At 42.6% G+C, this 19,498-nt stretch overlaps 1 protein-coding gene across 1 annotated transcript in view; it reads left to right on the top strand.

The window, feature by feature from the left end:
- The window catches only part of WDFY4 (WDFY family member 4), a 442,717-nt gene that overhangs the window by 197,302 nt on the left and 225,917 nt on the right, over nucleotides 1-19,498 (top strand). The window contains exons 39-40 of the mRNA XM_038744298.1: nucleotides 12,667-12,744; nucleotides 17,447-17,653. Coding sequence (XP_038600226.1) covers nucleotides 12,667-12,744; nucleotides 17,447-17,653 — 285 coding nt within the window. The remainder of the gene's footprint in view (nucleotides 1-12,666; nucleotides 12,745-17,446; nucleotides 17,654-19,498) is intronic.

Here is a 19,498-nt window from a genome sequence, read left to right as displayed (position 1 = left end):
GCAGAGACTGTGTCTGATTGGATTGCCTTGCCTCTACCCCTGTTCTGAACACATAGTAAGATCTTAGAAAATGTCTTTATTCTCATGTTACAACTATTGTCAGCATGGCCTGGGTGTCAGAAGGACCTGGGTTCTAATCCCAGCTCCACCACTTGTCTGCTGGGTGACCTTGAGCAAGTCAATTCACTTTTCTGGGTCTCAGTTACCTCATCTGTAAAATGGAGATTAAGACTGTGAGCCCCACGTAGGACAGAGACCCTGTCCAATCTAATATGCTTGTATCTACCCCAGTGCTTAGTACAGTTTCTGGCACAGGGTAAGTGCCATGATTATTACTATCACAACAACAATTTCTTTTGAACTCTGGAGAGATATGCCTCAATCATGAGGAGCCCCAAAACAGTTACTTTGTTTTGGATCTCTTGATATTCTCCACCAGCAACCCCTCAAAACATCTTTAAAATTATATATTAAAAACTACTCATTTATTTTCTGTAACCCTCTCTAGAATACAAGCTCATTATGGGCAGGGAAAATTTCAGCTAATTCTTCTGTACTGTACTCTCAAGCACTTATTATAGTACTCTGTGCACAGTAACTACTCAATAAATACAATTAATTGATTGATCTCATATTATATTTGTTGTTTTTCTCTTATTTTGTTTTGTCTTCAAATATTTAATTTTTGCTTATGTGAAATCACTAATCTCTCAGCGGCCACTTTTAATTTGTTGGCCCCCTGATAGCTTCTTAGTGAATCTTGTCTTTTAGTGTATGCTTCCCAAATGCTAAGTACAGTTCTTTATAAACAGTAGATTGTCAACAAATGCCATCTAATGAATGAAAAAGGTTATAAATTAACTAATGGACATGAACTCAGAAACCAAACATAGAAAATGGGAAGGAATAGGGTGTAAACCAGAGGAGAGAAAGTTCTGAAATGAAATGGCAGATGAAGATGAATAAGGTGAGAGTGACAGTGAGGATTAGAGTAGGTCAGTTAGCAATCCAGGACAAAATGAAAGCTATAAATCTGCACCAAATCCAATGCAAAACATTTAAGGAAAGGAAACTGTTGCTGAGAATGTAAAGTTGAGAGTCCCACAGTGTGATTAAATTACCCCTTACAAACCTAGTTGTAAAATTATTTTAAACAAAATGAGGAATTCAGATGAGAAAGTTGGGTCATTTTAATGTTCAACAGCACAGACCATTACTGAAAAAACCCAAACAAATATAGGAGATTTATTTTGAACAACTCATTTTTTTCAGCAGATGTAGGCATTGTAAAGGTCAGGTACTGCTAAATTAATTCTTAAAGAACAAACAAAAAGGTGTCTTGCCCACATTTAAAAAGTGACAATGTCAATTTCTTGAATTTTCTGGAGTTTTTTAACCAAAAATGAAAAACTGCCAGGCCGGTTTTAGCCCCAGATGATAAAGATAAGAAAATGTTAGAACGTAAAACAAAAACTTTAATGACAGTTAAAGGGTGAAAGGAGAAATAAGAGGGGAGAATGTTCTGAGAGGTGGGCAGGAAGATTCCTTTCTTGTGGGTGCACAAGAATGACTGGTCAGGTTCTGCCTTAAGTTTACAATTGATTTCCCATTGGTGCCTTTAGACGGAAAGCTCACTGTGAGCAGGGAATGTGTCTTTAATGTCGTACTCTCCCAAGGGCTTAGTACAATGCTCTGCACACAGTAGGCACTCAATAAATATGATTGATCGATTGATTAATAGATGAGTAGGTTGTCCAGCTGTTGTATCGGACAGAGCAAACCGGGGAAAGATGAGGCTGTAATGATGAGCTTCGAGACAAAAGTTTCTAAACAAGTTCTGGACCCAAACATAATTGCACTTTGTAAATGATATTTAACATTCCGAATTAGTGGAAGTTTCTGGAGAGACAAGAAACCTGTGGTTCTGATGTCTGCTTGTTTGATTCTGATTTTAAGGAGTTGAAAAACCCTGCTGCTAATCACATGCATTTTTCCAAGTCATTTTGCACCAATACTTACCTTCTACTCCTCTTCGGGGAGTTGTCAATCTTAATTAATGTTCAGAGTCCTTTGAGGTCCTTGGCTGAAATTAGGAAGAACGTATTTCAATTAACGTTACTGTGATTTCATTTCTCTCTTCTATTTCATCATCAACAATCTATTCCCCCTTGCTACCAGAATTTAATTCCATTTGAGGTTTGCACACACGAAGAAGGGAAACGTCTATCATCATCATCATCATCATCAATTGTATTTATTGAGTGCTTACTATGTGCAGAGCACTGTACTAAGCGCTTGGGAAGTACAAACTGGCAACATATAGAGACAGTCCCTACCCAACAGTGGGCTCACAGTCTAAAAGGGGGAGACAGAGAACAAAACCAAACATACCAACAAAATAAAATAAATAGAATAGAAATGTACAAGTAAAATAAATAAATAAATGAATAAATGAATAGAGTAATAAATATGGACAAGCATATATACATATATACAGGTGCTGGGGGGAAGGGAAGGAGGTAAGATGGGGGGATGGAGAGGGGGACGAGGGGGAGAGGAAGGAAGGGGCTCAGTCTGGGAAGGCCTCCTGGAGGAGGTGAGCTCTCAGCAGGGCCTTGAAGGGAGGAAGAGAGCTAGCTTGGAGGATGGGCAGAGGGAGGGCATTCCAGGCCCGGGGGATGACGTGGGCCAGGGGTCGATGGAGGGACAGGCAAGAACGAGGTACAGTGAGGAGATTAGCAGCGGAGGAGTGGAGGGTGCAGGCTGGGCTGTAGAAGGAGAGAAGGGAGGTGAGGTAGGAGGAGGTGAGGTGATGGACAGCCTTGAAGCCCAGGGTGAGGAGTTTCTGCCTGATGCGCAGATTGATTGGTAGCCACTGGAGATTTTTGAGGAGAGGAGTAATATGCCCAGAGTGTTTCTGGACAAAGATAATCCGGGCAGCAGCATGAAGTATGGATTGAAGTGGAGAGAGACACGAGGTTGGGAGATCAGAGAGAAGGCTGATGCAGTAGTCCAGACGGGATAGGATGAGAGCTTGAATGAGCAGGGTAGCGGTATGGATGGAGAGGAAAGGGCGGAGCTTGGCAAGGTTGCGGAGCTGAGACCGGCAGGTTTTGGTGACGGCTTGGATGTGAGGGGTGAATGAGAGAGCGGAGTCGAGGATGACACCAAGGTTGCGGGCTTGTGAGATGGGAAGGATGGTAGTGTCATCAACAGAGATGGGAAAGTCAGGGAGAGGACAAGGTTTGGGAGGGAAGACAAGGAGTTCAGTCTTCGACATGTTGAGCTTTAGGTGGCGGGCAGACATCCAGATGGAGATGTCCTGAAGGCAGGAGGAGATGCGAGCCTGGAGAGAGGGGGAGAGAGCAGGGGCAGAGATGTAGATCTGGGTGTCATCAGCGTAGAGATGATAGTTGAAGCCGTGGGAGCAAATGAGGTCACCAAGGGAGTGAGTGTAGATTGAGAACAGAAGGGGACCAAGCACTGAACCTTGGGGAACCCCCACAGTAAGAGGATGGGAGGGGGAGGAGGAGCCTGCAAAAGAGACTGAGAAAGAACGACCGGAGAGATGAGGAGAACCAGGAGAGGATGGAGTCTGTGAAGCCAAGGTCAGATAGCGTGTTGAGGAGAAGGGGGTGGTCCACAGTGTCAAAGGCAGCTGAGAGGTCGAGGAGGATTAGGACAGAGTAGGAGCTGTTGGATTTGGCAAGCAGGAGGTCATTGGTGACCTTTGAGAGGGCAGTTTCCGTGGAATGTAGGGGACGGAAGCCAGACTGGAGGGGGTCGAGGAGAGAGTTGTTGTTGAGGAATTCTAGGCAGCGCATGTAGACAACTCGTTCAAGGAGTTGAAAATAGCATGCCTATTATTTTCAAGTTTCTTCTTTCATGATGCTGGGTTGATTTTTAAAAATCAATCCGTTCTTTATAGATTATTTTGATTTAATAAACCATTCACAGTTCAAAATGCCAAATTAGAAAATAACCGGTTTAGTTGTATAACAGTGGGTGAATTTAACAACAGCTTAATTATCTATTGTAGTATAGTCTTTCTTCTGCAGTTTAGGACTTCAATACATCATTATTAATCATTCTTGTTACTATTATGACAAATATTTTATCATCCACTAGCTGTGTTTTCCACGGCTAAATATAAGTGAAATTTAGGGACTATGCTCTGGATAATTCATGTAAAATTAACACATCCAGAATGATAGGATAATTATCCTTAGACCCTCCGATTCAAAAGGATTGCAGACATTTGATCAAATGAATTCAAGTAAGTTAAATCTGTAAATATAGTTGCTTGGTTTATATGTTAGATACTATTTGCATATGCTCTTCTCTAGTCTAGTCTTGAGGACAGTGAACTTGTCTAGCAACATTGTTGCATTGTACCCTCCCAGGTCCTTAGTATACTAGTCTGCACACAGTATGCACTCAAAAAATGCTGTTGTTTGATATATTCTTATATAAATGTAGGACAACTCTACTCATAGTTGTCCATTTTCAAAGATGAAACAGCTGCTGGTGAAATATGTCTAGTTGTTCTATATTCATTAATAATAATGATAATAACAATAATACCGATAAGATCTTACTAAGGGTCAACCTCTGGATTAAGCACTGGGGAAAGTGGAAGATAACCAGATCAGATACAGACCTGGTCCTACCCAGGGATTGTAGCCAAAGGAATAAGGATAGCATCTATCTTATCCCTTTTGACTAGCAAAGAGAAGCTAAGTGACTTGCCCAAGATCACTCAGCAGACAATTGGCAAGTGTCTACAAGTCTTCTTCCTGACATTAGGTATTTACAAAGTTTTTTATTCAGGGATAGTGACTCTTCTGTTCTTTGCTGCCCATCAGTCTGGTCTATTTGCATTTGGGGTCTCTAAAAAGTCCTCAACTATATCACATTGCTTAAGGACATATTTTGTTACATCTTTACACTGCTTATTCTGATTTACCTGCTTACTTGTTCATTCATTCATTCAATCATATTTATTGAGCGCTTACTGTGTGCAGAGCACTGTACTAAGCGCTTGGGAAGTACAAATCGGCAACATATAGAGATGTTCCCTACGCAACAATGGGCTCACAGACTAGATGGGGAAGATTGATTGTAAGCTCATTGATTGTAAGCTCTTTGTGGGCTGTGATTATGTCTACCAGCAGCATAGTCTAGAGGAAAGATCAAGGCCCGAGAGTCAAGAGGACCTGAGTTCTAGTTCTGGCTCCGCTACTTGTCTGCTGTATGATCTTGGGTCAGACACTTAATGAATCTGTGAATAAGTTCCCTCACTGTAAAATGAGAATTCAGTACCCATTCTCCCTCCTACTTAGACTGTGAGCCCCATGTGGGACAGGAACTGTATCTGACCTGAATAACTTGTATCTATTTACCCCAGCACTTAGAAAGATGCTTGACACATGACTAAGTGCTTAACAAATGATACAATAATAATAATAATTTTGGTATTTGTTAAGCACTTACTATGCACCAAGCACTGTTCTAAGCGCTGGGGAGGATACAAAGTGATCAGGTTGTCCCATGTGGGGTTCACAATCTTAATCCCCACTTTCCAGATGAGGTAACTGAGGCCCAGAGAAGTTAAGAGACTTGCCCAAAGTTATACAGCTGGCAAGCGGTGGAGCTGGGATTTATAATAATGATCACTATCAATCAATCAATCACATTTATTGAGCACTTACTGTGTGCAGAGCACTGTACTAAGCACTTGGGAAATACAAGTTGTCAACATATAGAGACGGTCCCTACCCAACAGTGGGCTCAGTCTAGAAGGGAGAGACAGAGAACAAAACAAAATATATTAACAAAATAAAACTTGTTCTTTTTTTTAGTTGAATACATAGCCACTCCATGGTACTCTGTTATCATCCATTCTCCTCAAATATCCCACCCAGCAATGCTGTGGACATTGCCTTGCTGCTGGTGAACTGCCGTGTGGACTAGTGAAAAGAACACCCCTGGAAGTCAGAAGACCTGGGTTCTAATCCTGCCTCTGTCACTTACTGCTGTGTGATCTTGGGCAAGCCAATTAACTTCTCTGTGTTGCAGTTTCCTCATCTGTGAAATGGGGCTTAAATATCCATTCTCCCTCCAACCTAGATGAGTCCCATTTGTTAGTAATAATAATAATTATAATAACAATGGCATTTATGAGCACTTACTATGTACAAGCACTGTTCTAAGCATTGGGGAGGTTACAAGGTGATCAATTTGTCCCACGGGGGGCTCCCAGCCTTAATCTCCCATTTTACAGATGAGGTAACTGAGGCTCAGAGAAGTGAAGTGACTTGCCCAAAGTCACACAGCTGACATTTGGTGTAGCCGGGATTTGAACCCATGACCTCTGACTCCAAAGCCCAGGCTCTTTCCACTGAGCCATGCTGCTTCTCTGCTTCTTTGTTCCTTGTTTAGTACAGTGCTTGGTATATAGTATTCAATTCTACCATTATTACCATTATCAAGTGTCTGGGTTACATTACCTCATTTTTTTAATGGTATTTATTAAGGGCTTCACTGACTCTGTCCGCTGCTGGTTCTCCTCTTATCTCTCTGGCCGTTCATTCTCAGTCTCCTTTACAGGTTTCTCCTCTCCCTCCCACCCCTTAACTGTGGGGGTCCCTTGAGGTACAGTTCTGGGTCCCCTTCTATTTTCCATCTACATTCATTCCCTTGGAGAACTCATTCACTCCCACAGCTTCAGCTACCATCTCTATGTGGATGATCCCCAAATCTACATCTCCTCCCCTGATCTCTCTCCAGGCTCCTGCAAGACATCTCCACTTGGATGTCCTCTTATCACCTCAAACTAACATGTCCAAAACAGAGCTCCTTATCTTCCCACCCAAACCCTGTCTCTCCCGGACTTTCCTGTCATTGTAGATGGCACAACAAGCCTGCAACCTTAGTGTTATCCTTGATTTCTCTCTCTCATTCAACCCACATATCCAATCCGTCACCCAATCCTGTTGGTCTCACCTTCACAACGTCGCTAAAATCCACCCTTTCCTCTCCATCCAAACCGCTACGGCTTTAATAGAGTCACCCATCCTATACCACATAGATTACTGCACCAGCCTCCTTTCTGACCTCTCAACACCTTGCCTCTTCCCACTCCAGTCCCTTCTTCATTCTGCTGCCAGGATTAGCTTTCTACAGAAATGTTCAGGGCATGTTGCCCCCCTCCTTAAAAATCTCCAGTGGTGGCCTATCCACCTCCGTACCAAACAAAAATTGCTCACCATTGGCTTTAAAGCTCTCCATCACCTTGTCCCCTCCTAGCTCACCTCCCTTTTCTCCTTCTACAACCCAGGTAATACACTTTGCTTCTCAGGTGCTAGCCTTCTCACTGTGCCTCTATTTCACCTGTCTCACTTCTGACCCCTGGCCCACATCTTACCTCTGGCCTGGGACACCCTCCCTCCTCGAATCGACCAAACAATCACTCTCCCCCACTTCAAAGCCTTACTGAAGGAACATCTCCTCCAAGACTACTTCCCAGACTAAGCATCACTTTTCCTCATCTCCCATTCCCTTCTGCATCACTCTGACTCTCTCTCTCTCTGCTCTTACCCCTCTCCTTGCCCCAAAGCTCTTTTTATATATCTGTAATTCCATTTACTTAGATTGATGTCTGTTCATGTGAACTGATGTCTGTTCCCCCTCCGCCCCCAGCTCCTAGACTATGACCTCGTTGTGGGAAGGGATTGTTACTCTTTATTACTGTATTGTACTTTCCCAAGTGCTTAGTACAGTGCTCTGCACACAGTAAGGGCTTAATAATCATGATTGAATGAATGAATGAATGAATGAAGTGCTTACTGTATGCCAGACACTGTACTAAGCATTGGGGTAGTGACAATATAACCAGATTGGACACAGTCCCTGTCCCACATAGGCCCACAATCCTAACAGCGTGGCTCAGTGGGAAGAGCACAGGCTTTGGAGTCAGAGGTCCTGGCTTCAAATCCTGGGTCTGCCAATTGTCAGCTGTGTGACTTTGGGCAAGTCACTTAACTTCTCTGTGCCTCAGTTACCTCATTTGCAAAAGGGGGATTAAGACTGTGAGCCCCATGTGGAACAACCTGGCCCACCTTGTAACCTGCCCAGCACTTAGAACAGTGCTTTGCACATAGTAAGCGCTTAACAGATACCATCATTATTATTATTAATCCCCATTTTACAGATGAGGTAACTGAGGCACAGAGAAGTGAAGTGAATTCCCCGAGGTCACACAACAGGCAAATATTGGAAATGGGATTATAACTCAGGTCTTCGGGCTCCCGGCCCATACTCTATCCAGTAGGCCACAAGATTCTCATGCCATTGATAGTCTTGTCTTGGCATTTTTTGGTCGAGTGTGACTTGTAGATGATGCTGGTGAAATTCCTGATAGAGCTCAGGAGGCTGGGTTGTCTTCTGTGGAAGGATTGGAAGGATTAAGCGCTTAGTACAGTGCTCTGCACACAGTAAGTGCTCAATAAATACGATTGATGATGATTGGATCATAGAGAAAGCTGGACTGACTCCCATTTTTCTCTCCCCGTGTTAAACAGAACCACAAACCACCTCCATATTAACCCTGAATCCTTTTTACCTGATAAACGAGGGGTGAGGCCTAGGACCCCGTCATTTTTTACGTGGCCCCTAGAATGTCATCATGTTTTTGAATTGGCTACCAGAATCCAACCTTCCTTTCTCCATGGTGAGAACTTTTTTGTCTAGATAATTACTACTGAAGTTTTTCTTTAATTAGCTCAGCGCTTCCTTGAGCAGGTTTGTAGCTTATTTCTGGAACTCTGAGATCGAACGTTTAATCCTTTTTTGAACCTGCTTGCAGGCCTCCAACACAGATCTCCTATAGGCATATTGCTTTCTAGGTCAGCTTTTATGGGAGTCTTCTATGAATTATGGAATAGTTTTGTGAGGCCACAACTGTGATTACAGGTTTAATGATGCTTTAAACAAACAAAATGTAATGACTGTCATCAGTGTAACACAGGGGCTTCCTGCAGGGAAAAACCAATAAATACGACTTCTCAGTGGGAGGTCCGAGCTGGCTATTTGCCAGCTGCAATTGGCACAGCCTAGGCCTTGTATGTTAACTTAATTATATCACAGTGCCAGCTTCACTGGTGCAGTTCGGCTTTGAGGAATCTCCGCATGCCCAGCTCCAAATCGGAGCACGCTTAAAGGTTACCCATGTGATCAGTGTCGCTTAGTAGATAGAAACGGTCCAGGGAGTCAGAGGACCTGGCTTCTAATCCCGGCTCCATGCTTGTCCACTGTGTGGTCTTGGGAAAGTCCTTTCACTTCTATGGGCCTCAGTTACCTCATCTGTAAAATGGGAATTAAGACTGTGAGCTGTTACAGAAGCAGCATGGCTCAGTGGTAAAAGCCCGGGCTTTGGAGCCAGAGGTGATGGGTTCAAACCCCGGCTTCGCCAATTGCCAGCTGTGTGACTTTGGGCAAGTCGCTTAACTTCTCTGTCCCTCAGTTACCTCATCTGTAAAATGGGGTGAAGACTATGAGCCCCCATGGGGCAACCTGATCATCTTGTAACCTCCCCAGCACTTAGAACAGTGCTTTGCACATAGTTAGTGCTTAATAAATGCTATCATTATTATTATTATGTGGGACAGGAACTGCATCCTAACGGATTAACTTGCATCTATTATGGGGCTCCGAACAATCAATCAATCGTATTTATTGAGCACTTACTATGTGCAGAGCACTGTACTAAGCGCTTGAACAGTGCTTGGCACACAGTAAGTGTTTAACAAGTACCATCATTATTATTTTTACCTGTGACTTTGGCAGAGAAGGGTCTGGGACCGATTTGCCCGCCTCTTTCAGAGTGACTCGACTCACTTCTTGAAATCCCGGGAGTTGAGTCCGCTCAGCACTTGGAACATCACGGGAAGAGCAAACCCTGGCTTGTGGCAATAACAGGCTATTAAAAAAGGATCCCAATCTGTTATCCTTTCTTCTACAAACTCCTCACATTTTTTCCAATGGTATTTTTTTAAGTGCTTACTATATGCCAGACACTGCACTTAAGCACTGGGGTAAATACAAGCTAATCAGGTTGGACCCCGTCCCTTTCCCACATTAGACTCACAGTCTTAATCTAAGCACCATTTTTCCCAGACTAAACCCCATTTTTCATCTCCCACCCCCTTCCACATCATCCTGAGTCACTTCCTTTGCTCTTCCTCCCTCCCCTGCCCCACAGCACTTATGTACAGATCTTTCATTTTATTTATTTATGTTGATGCCTGTTTACTTGTATTGATGTCTTGATTCCTGTTTCCATGTATTGATGTCTGTCTTCCCCCACTTGGACCCTGGACTGTGAGCTGGTTGTGGGCAGGGATTATCTCTCTTTATTGCCATATTGTATTTTCCTAAGTGCTTTGTAATAATAATAATAATAATGGCATTTGTTAAGCGCTTACTATGTGCAGAGCACAATGCTCTGCACGCAGTAAGCACTCAGTAAATATGATTGACTTATTAATCCCCATTTTACAGACGAGGTAACTGAGACACAGGGAAGAGAAATAGCTTGTCCAAATTCACACAGTGGACAAGTGGTGGAGCCAGGATTAGAACTCAAGTCCTTCTGATTTCCAGGCCCTTGCTCTGCCCACTAGGCCTTGCCGCTTCTAACCATCCACACAATGATCTCTGCAATCCTTTTGGTGCTTTATTTGGGTTGGCACTTGCCAGAGCCTATCTTTGAATCTCTGGATTTAACCATTGTAATAATTGTGGTATTTGTTAAGCACTTACTATGTGAAAGACACTGTGCTAAGCGCTGAGGTGGATGCAAGCAAATCGGGTTGGCCACAGTCCCTGTCCCATGTGCGGTTCACAGTCTTCATCCCCATTTTATAGATGAGGTAACTGAGGCCCAGGGAAGTGAAGTGACTTGCCAAAGGTCACACTGCTGGTGAGTGGTAGAGGCAGAATTGGAACCCGGGTTCTTCTGACTCACGGGCCCGTGCTCTATCCACTTGGCCATTGTGAGGATATGGTCACAGGTCCTGGGCTACGTATTCACGTGAAACATTTGAACAGATCCACCACTTGTGTGACTCCCACCAAATATTTTGTAGACAATTGAGCCCTGAGTTGTTCAATTCCCTTCCTTAGGTCCGCCCGGTTTTTCTATGCCCTTCTAATGGCTACAATCTTCATGGATAAACTTGTGGCCTAGAAATCAAGCTGCTACTACCCCAAATCTATTTTCTATAATGATATTAAAGCAGCTATGCTTCTGTCTTTCAATCCACCCCGCTCTGTTCGGCCAAGAGAGCTTGAGTCTGACTACACTTAAATCAATAATCTAAATTAGATGAGAAGCAGCATGGCTCAGTGGAAAGAGCCCAGGCTTAGGAGTCAGAGGGCGTGGGTTCTAATCTCGGCTCCACCACTTGTCTGCTGTGTGACCTTGGGCAAGCCGCTTAACTTCTCTGTGCCTCAGTTACCTCATCTGGAAAATGGGGATTAAGATTGTGAGCCTCACATGGGACAACCTGATTGCATTGTATCTATCCTAGTGCTTAGAACAGTGCTTGGAACATAGGAAGCACTTAACAAATACCATAATAATAATAATTATAGTTATTATTAATATATTATGACATTTAAATTAAATCCTGTGTGGGAAGGGAACGTGTCTACCTCTTCTTGTTATATTGTTCTACTTTACTCTCCCATTTACTTATTACAGTATACTGCTCTTCATAGGCTCTCAATGAATATGACTGATTTTTCAGGGTATTTCTTAAGCGTTTACTATAAAACAGATACTAAGCACTGGGGTAGATACAAGCTGTTTACGTTGGACACAGTCCCTGTCCCATATGTAGCTCACAGTCTTAATCCCCATTTTACAGATGAGGTAACTGAGGCACAGAGAAGTTAAGTGACTTGCCCAAGTTCACTCAGCAGACAAGTGGTGGGGTGGGATTAGAACCCAGGTCCTCTGACTCTCAGGCCGATGCTTTATCCTCTAGGCCATGCTGCCCCCGCCTAACCTCCTTCCCTTCCCCACAACACCTGTATATATGTATATATGTTTGTACGTATTTATTTATTTTACTTGTTCATGTTTATTCTACTTATTTTATTTGGTTAATATGTTTGGTTTTGTTGTCTGTCTCCCCCTTCTAGACTGTGAGCCCACTGTTGGGTAGGGACTGTCTCTATATGTTGCCAACTTGTACTTCCCAAGTGCTTAGTACAGTGCTCTGCACGCAGTAAGTGCTCAATAAATATGACTGAATGAAAGAAATGCTTCCCAGTTCTTCTTGAAATGCAAAGTGTTTTGGCTACTGGTTGGTGTATGGCCAAAAGGAAAGGTTGTGGGATGGGCCATTCAGTAAAAGTAGATTTTGATTCTAAGTCTCAGGAGTTTTTATTCCATTTGCAGTTCTAGAGGAGAAGTGAGTATTCTTGAATCAATCAATCAATCAATCAATCGTATTTATTGAGCGCTACTGTGTGCATGGCACTGTACTAAGCGCTTGGGATAGAGCTGTTCTTTGTAACCTTTGGTACTGTTTTCTACGCCACCAAGCTGGCATATTTGTGAGCCACTCAGTATCTTGTTTATTCTATGTTTTTCTCCAGGACATTTTATCACACATGGAAAACTGCAGAAGAAATGGGCAGGAGCTCTATGCTTCATTATACAAAGATTATGGACAGGTAAGGAACGAAGCATTCTGTATCTCTCTATTGTATTTTGCGTCTTTGCTACAAAATTTTCACTAAACTAGAGGAAAAGCTGTGTGGGTCCTGAAATCATTTGTTCGAACTGCTTGTCTGTGGGAACAGGCGGGTGACTGTCACGGGAAGTAGTGAAATGGGCTTCAGCTAAATGTCAATCTTCATTCATTCATTCATATCTACTGAGCGCTTACTGTGTACAAAGCACTGTGCTAAGCACTTGGGAAAGTACAATATACCAACAGACATCTTATCTAAGGTAAAGTCCCATGGCTAATTCCTGCAGTGTTATTCATCAATCAATCAATCAATCAGGCATATTTATTGTGTGCTTACTGCATGCAGAGCACTGCACTAAGCACTTGGGAGAAAACAATCTAATAGATTCCATAGACAAGTTCCCTGCCCACAAGGAGTTTACAGTTTAGAGGTTAAACCCGTGGTTATGATATTGGGGTGTGCCTACAGGAGAGAATCATTCAGAATAGAGACATAACCATTCCACTCTCCTCACCTTATATGAAAATTATAACCAGGAGGTGAAGTTTATTTATGAGGATGAGTGAGATTTTAAGCTCCTTAAGAGCAGATATCATGTCTACCTGCTGTATTGTATTCTTCAAAGTGTTTAGTACAGTGCTATAATAATATAATAATAATAATGGCTTTTGTTAAGCACTTACTAGGTGCCCAGCACTGTTCTAAGCGCTTGTGGGGGGGGTATAATCAGGTTGTCCCACATGGGGCTCACAGTCTTTATCCCCATTTTCCAGATGAGGTAACTGAGGCCCAGAGAAGTTAAGTGACTTTCCCAAAGTCACACAGCTGCCAAGTGCTGGAGTCAGGATTAGAACCCATGACTTCTGACTCCCAAGCCCGTGCTCTTTCCACTGAGCCACCCTGTTTCTCTTTTGCTATGCTCACAGTATTCAATAAATACTACTGATTGATTGAATGTACTGAAAAAGCCAATATGAGAGCAACCATCCTGATCATCACACAAACACACAAATATTGTTTTTCACTGCTCTGTTGTCTTGGTTGTTTGAAATGATAAGTTACACAGCTGCTCTTATGGTATTTATTAAGAGCTTACTACATGCCAGTCAGTGTACTAAGCACTGGGGTAGATAAAAGCTAATCATGTTGGACATAGTCCATGTCCCACAAGGGTCCCATATTCTTAACCCCCATTTTACAGTTGGGGGAACTGAGGCCCAGAGAAGTTAAATGACTTGCTCAAGGTCACACAACAGAGAAGTGGTGGAGTCAGAATTAGAACCGAGGTCCTGACGATTCCCAGCCCGGTGCTCTATCATTCAACTCATTCATTCAGTTGTCTTTATTGAGCACTTACTGTGTGCAGAACATTGTACTAAGCACGTGGGAGAATATAATATTACAATAAAGGGACATAATTCCTCCCCACCACGAGCTTACAGTCTAGGACAAACTGTTTCTGCTTACGTCTGCATCAAACTCAAAACCTGTAACCACAGAGGTCCATCCCATGATGCAGAGTTTATGCTTCTTTATTTGGGAACTAGGGATCCTTCAACATCAACAGAGTCTTTTTTTCGGTATTGGTAATGGTATTTGTTAAGTGCTTTCTATGTGCACTGCTCTATGCGCTGGGGTAAATATAAGATAATCAGGTTGTACACAGTCTCAATCCCACATGGGGCTCACAGTCCACGTAAGAGGTATTTAATTCCCATTTTACAAATGAGGAACCAGAGAAGTGAGGTGACTTGCCCAAGGTCACACTGCAGACAAATGGAAGAGTCAGAATTAGAACCCAGGTCCTCTGACTCCCGTGCTCTTTCAACTAGACCATATTTAGGTGGAGATTCCTAAGAGAGAGGTGTCTGGTTTGGGCTATCAATCTCTCCAAAGCATTGCTCTATAGATGGCAATCCCACCCACTCAACCCAGATTTATTCAGTGTTTCTAGGAAACATAGATGAAAGATGGATGTTGCATGCTCACTGCTATTGTTCAGAAGTGGGAAAGAACGGAGCAGGAAGAGGCTCGTCCTTGGAGCTAATAGTTGGTATGGGTTAAGACTAAAAGCAATTACTTCTGCTTTCCATTTAAAATCAAAATAGTCCATTGTAAATATTTAAAGATTTGGAATGGGTCCACCTAGGCCTGCAGAATGATGTTGATTTCCTTAGAAATTATTGGAGGGACAGCAAAACTCGGTACAATTTTCATGATAAATCCAGGCTCCCAATCCAAGTTCAAGGCATAGTGGGGCTGATATGGATGTAGAACCATTTTCCAATAATGATTCTACATGGGTGTGGGCATTTCTCCCTGTTCTAAACTGTGAGCCCATTGTTGGATAGGGACCATCCCTATATTGCCAAATTGTACTTCCCAAGCACTTAGTACAGTGCTCTGCACACAGAAAGGACTCAATAAATATGATTGAATGAATGAATGAATTTGAGATCTTTACCCCAGTAGACTTGCAGAATCCCATGAAGCCTTAGTGAATGGGGGCCTGATTACATTCCTGTATACACCAAAATGTTACTTGACTTCCAATTTCCTACACAGGTCCCTGTCAGGAGCAGGTAGAATGAGCTGTTAATTTTTAAGTTGTCTGGTTCTAGTTCAACTTGACCAATTGAAATCCATGCTGTCCTCTGCCCTGAAAATTTAGCATTTATAATGTAGTATAAAGTGGCACTTTGTTTTTCTTAGTGAAGCTGAATTTAAATATCAATCCATAAGCTGCCTCAATTTAACCAATAATTCTTAGTAATTCTTAGGACCCAGGGTGAGTATTCTGCACTGTTTGCCTTTGTGAATAAATAAATCATTCCAGAGCACAGAATAGTTGAGTTGATTATGGCGATTTAAGGCCCACACTTCATGGGCTGAATTCTAGGAATAAGAAGTTAGAGATGGATACTGGAAATTGAAAAGAATACCAAAGCTGGAGGGATATTTAGATGGATTACATCTTTTTGGCCTATCTTGCCTCTACTCCTGTTCCCAACACTGACGGTTTCCTGTCCTAATCAGCATAATCCCGGCTCTGCCACGTATCTTCTGTGTGTCGTTGGGCAAGTCACTTAACTTCTCTGGGCCTCAGTTACCTCATCTGTAAAATGGGGAGTAAGACTGTGAGCCCCATGTGGGAGAGGGACCAATTTGCTGATATCCACACCAGTGCTTAGTACAGTGCCTAGCACATAGTAAGCACTTAACAAATGCCATTATTATTGTTATTATTATTAATCAATCAATCTTATGTGTTAAGCAGTTATTGTGCACAGAGCCCTGTACTAAGCACTTGGGAGAGTATAATACAGCAGAGTTAATAGACACATTTCCTGCCTACAAGGAACTTTCAGCCTATTTTTCCATATCTCAAGGGACAGAATTCCCAGTGACAGAATTCCCAGTTTCTTTGAGCATCTGTTCCAGGGGTGAATCAATCGCTTTTCCCTGGGTCTTGCCCATAACTGTTACTTATCAAACTCTACAACAATTCTGGACCCTTTTTGTTAATGTGATGCTCTTGGAAATGAAGAAATCTTGATCTGGACCAAATATTAGCTAAGGATTAGAATGTATATGCAATATGTACGTATTTATTACTCTATTTATTTATTTATTTTATTTGTACATGTTTATTCTATTTATTTTATATTTTTAATATGTTTTGTTTTGTTCTCTGTTTCCCTCTTCTAGACTGTGAGCCCACTGTTGGGTAGGGACCGTCTCTATTTGTTGCCAACTTGTACTTCCCAAGCACTTAATACAGTGCTCTGCATCATCATCATCATCAATCGTATTTATTGAGCACTTACTATGTGCAGAACACTGTACTAAGCGCTTGGGAAGTACAAATTGGCAACATATAGAGACAGTCCCTACCCAACAGTGGGCTCACAGTCTAAAAGGGGGACACAGTAAGAGCTCAGTAAATATGATTGAGTGAATGAATGAATGAAAGGGGGAAATCTCAGAGTCAATAGTTGACTGTACTTCTTAAATGGAAAAGATGGAAATAATGCACAAGTGGAAGCAGTGTGGCTTAGTGGAAAGATCAGGGACCTGAGAGTCATATGACCTGGGTTCAAATCCCCCACTCTGCCACTTGCCTGTTGTGTGACCTTGGGCAAGTCATTTAACTTCTCTATCCCTCGGTTCCCTCATTTTAAAATGGGAATTAAACCTTCCACCTTCCATCATTGTCTGTGAGCTCTATATGAAACAGATTAACCTGATTAACTTGTATCTACCCAAGTGTTTAGTACAGTGCTTGGTACAGAAGAAGTGCTTAAGAAGTACCATTCAAAAAAAAAGAGGTTAGGGCAATTATCCATCAGTCCCTAAAGCCAGGCAATACATTCAGGAGCCAATAAAGAGTGGAGAAACTGCTTCCATTCATTCATTCATTCAGTAGTATTTATTGAGCACTTACTGTGTGCAAAGCTAACAGACACATTTCCTGTTCACAACAAGTTTACAGTCTAACACGACTATTTTTGCTCAGAACATGTATCAGAAAAGGAAGTGGATAGCCCTCCAATCAGATTATGCATAGTTGAATGGGCAACATTGGAAAATTTGTTCTTCCAAAGTCTCCCCATCCAAGGCTCGGTTAACTATAAGTGGAGGGAAGCGTGATCAAACTAATGGGTGGAATTCTTCTTCACAGAGGCAGCGATGCATGTACCGCAAAGCAGCTGAAGACTGGGCCAAGATCAAAGAACAACTTTTCAGTGAAGAAGGGCTTTGGGGAGCCGAGTCTCAGAAGGCCTCTCGTTGCAAATGGGTTCTCGATTGGCGTGAAGGCCCAGCCCGGATGAGGAAGAGAATCAGGCGTATATCGACCAGTGAGGCTTTAATGCAGGGGAACAACGAGGTAATAGTTTGGGTGATACTGTGAGAATACTCTTTGACTCCTATCTCAACTCTTAGTAAAATTGTTTTCCATTGCATCGTTTTTCTTGTTTCTGTTCCCACTGTATATCCGTAACATACTCAGTCTATTTCCCACTTGAGGGCAGAATTCCTGCCTGTTGCTTCTGGGGTAATAAATTTGTAGTATTTATTGAGTGGCTACTGTGTGTTAAACACTGCACTAGGTGCTTGGGAGATTATAAGGAAAGCTAAAGATCTGATTCCTAGCTTGCAAGGAGTTTATAATCTAATGGGGGAGGGCGGCAACAAATTACAAACGTATAGATGGAAAATAAAATGGAAATCAATCAATCAATCATATTTATTGAGCACTTACTGTGTGCAGAGCACTGTACTAAGCGCTTGGGAAGTACAAGTTGGCAACATATAGAGACAGTCCCTACCCAACAGTGGGGTCACAGTCTAAAAGGGGGAGACAAAAGTGGTGCTCAAATGGGAGCAGACGTAAATTGACATTTTTAAATATGCCGCAGGTGGCAGTGTCTACTTGCTTAGGTGGTAGTTGTAAGCATAATATCTGGGGATGAGAGAATGAATTACAGAATGGTTTATTTATATATTTATTTGTGTATTTATTGAGCACTTACTGTGTGCAAAGCACTGTAATAAGCACTTGGGAGAGTATAACTCAACGATATAACAGACACATTCCCATCCCACAATGAGCTCACAGTCTAGTGGTGGAGAGACAGAGATACATAGATGAATAAATGACAGATACGGACATAAGTGCTGTGGGGATGGGAGGGGGACCATCATCATCATCATCAATCGTATTTATTGAGCGCTTACTGTGTGCAGAGCACTGTACTAAGCGCTTGGGAAGTACAAGTTGGAAGACCAAAGGGAGGAAGTCAGGGCAAGGCAGAAGGGAGTGGATGAAGAGCGAAGTGGGGCGTCATCAGAGAAGGCCTCTTGGAGGAGATGTGCCTTCAATAAGGCTTTAAAGGAGGGAGAGTAATTTTCTGTTAGATCTGAAAAAGGAGAGCATTCCAGGCCAGAGGCAGGACACGGGCAGGATGTCGGTGGTGAAATAGACAAGATTGAGATGCAGTGAGAAGGTTAGCATTAGAGAGAAAGATTTGTGCTGTATTTGTGGGGTGAAGCAGTACTATTAGTACTCGAAATTAGACCAATCATTGAGACTGGGAGAGTGAGTATTGGGATTTCAGCTCTAGCGATCAGCATGCTGGACATCTTCGTTCCCGAGCCGTTGCATTTGTAAAATGGAGAGAACTGTTTTAGATGCCTGACATTTTGAAATAACTGCGAGAGCCCTGTTGGCCAACTTGAATATTTTCACTCTTTTCTTTTGTTCTGCGCAGTACTGTATGTCGTTACTATTATTACTTTGAGATCCAGGTCAATATTTACCGGACATATTCGCCCTCTGATGGACGTTCAGTGATGTTCGTGGAGGAACCTGGTGACAGGCCATTTGTTAATGTGATAGGTCCTCATTAGGTGACCTCCACTGATGCAGTCTTGGCAGGGAGACGGATAGATAAATGGGTCCTTGAGAACCTCCCGAAAGGCATTTCTGAAAGCACATACATTCTAGAAGAAGGACATAGCTTGCAAAGCTACTACCCCAGATGTACACCTCATCCTTCCTCCCTTCAAAGCCCTACTGTGAGCCCATTGTTGGGTAGGGACCGTCTCTATTTGTTGCCGCCTTATACTTCCCAAGTGTTTAGTACAGTGCTCTGCACACAGTAGGTGCTCAATAAATATGATTGAATGAATACTGAGAGCTCACCTCCTCCAGGAGGCCTTCCCAGACTGA

Source organism: Tachyglossus aculeatus, chromosome 3, assembly GCF_015852505.1.
Source record: "Tachyglossus aculeatus isolate mTacAcu1 chromosome 3, mTacAcu1.pri, whole genome shotgun sequence".
Classification (NCBI taxonomy): Eukaryota; Metazoa; Chordata; class Mammalia; order Monotremata; family Tachyglossidae; genus Tachyglossus; species Tachyglossus aculeatus.
Note: the sequence above shows the minus strand (reverse complement) of the source record. Positions and strands in the feature narration are given on the sequence as shown.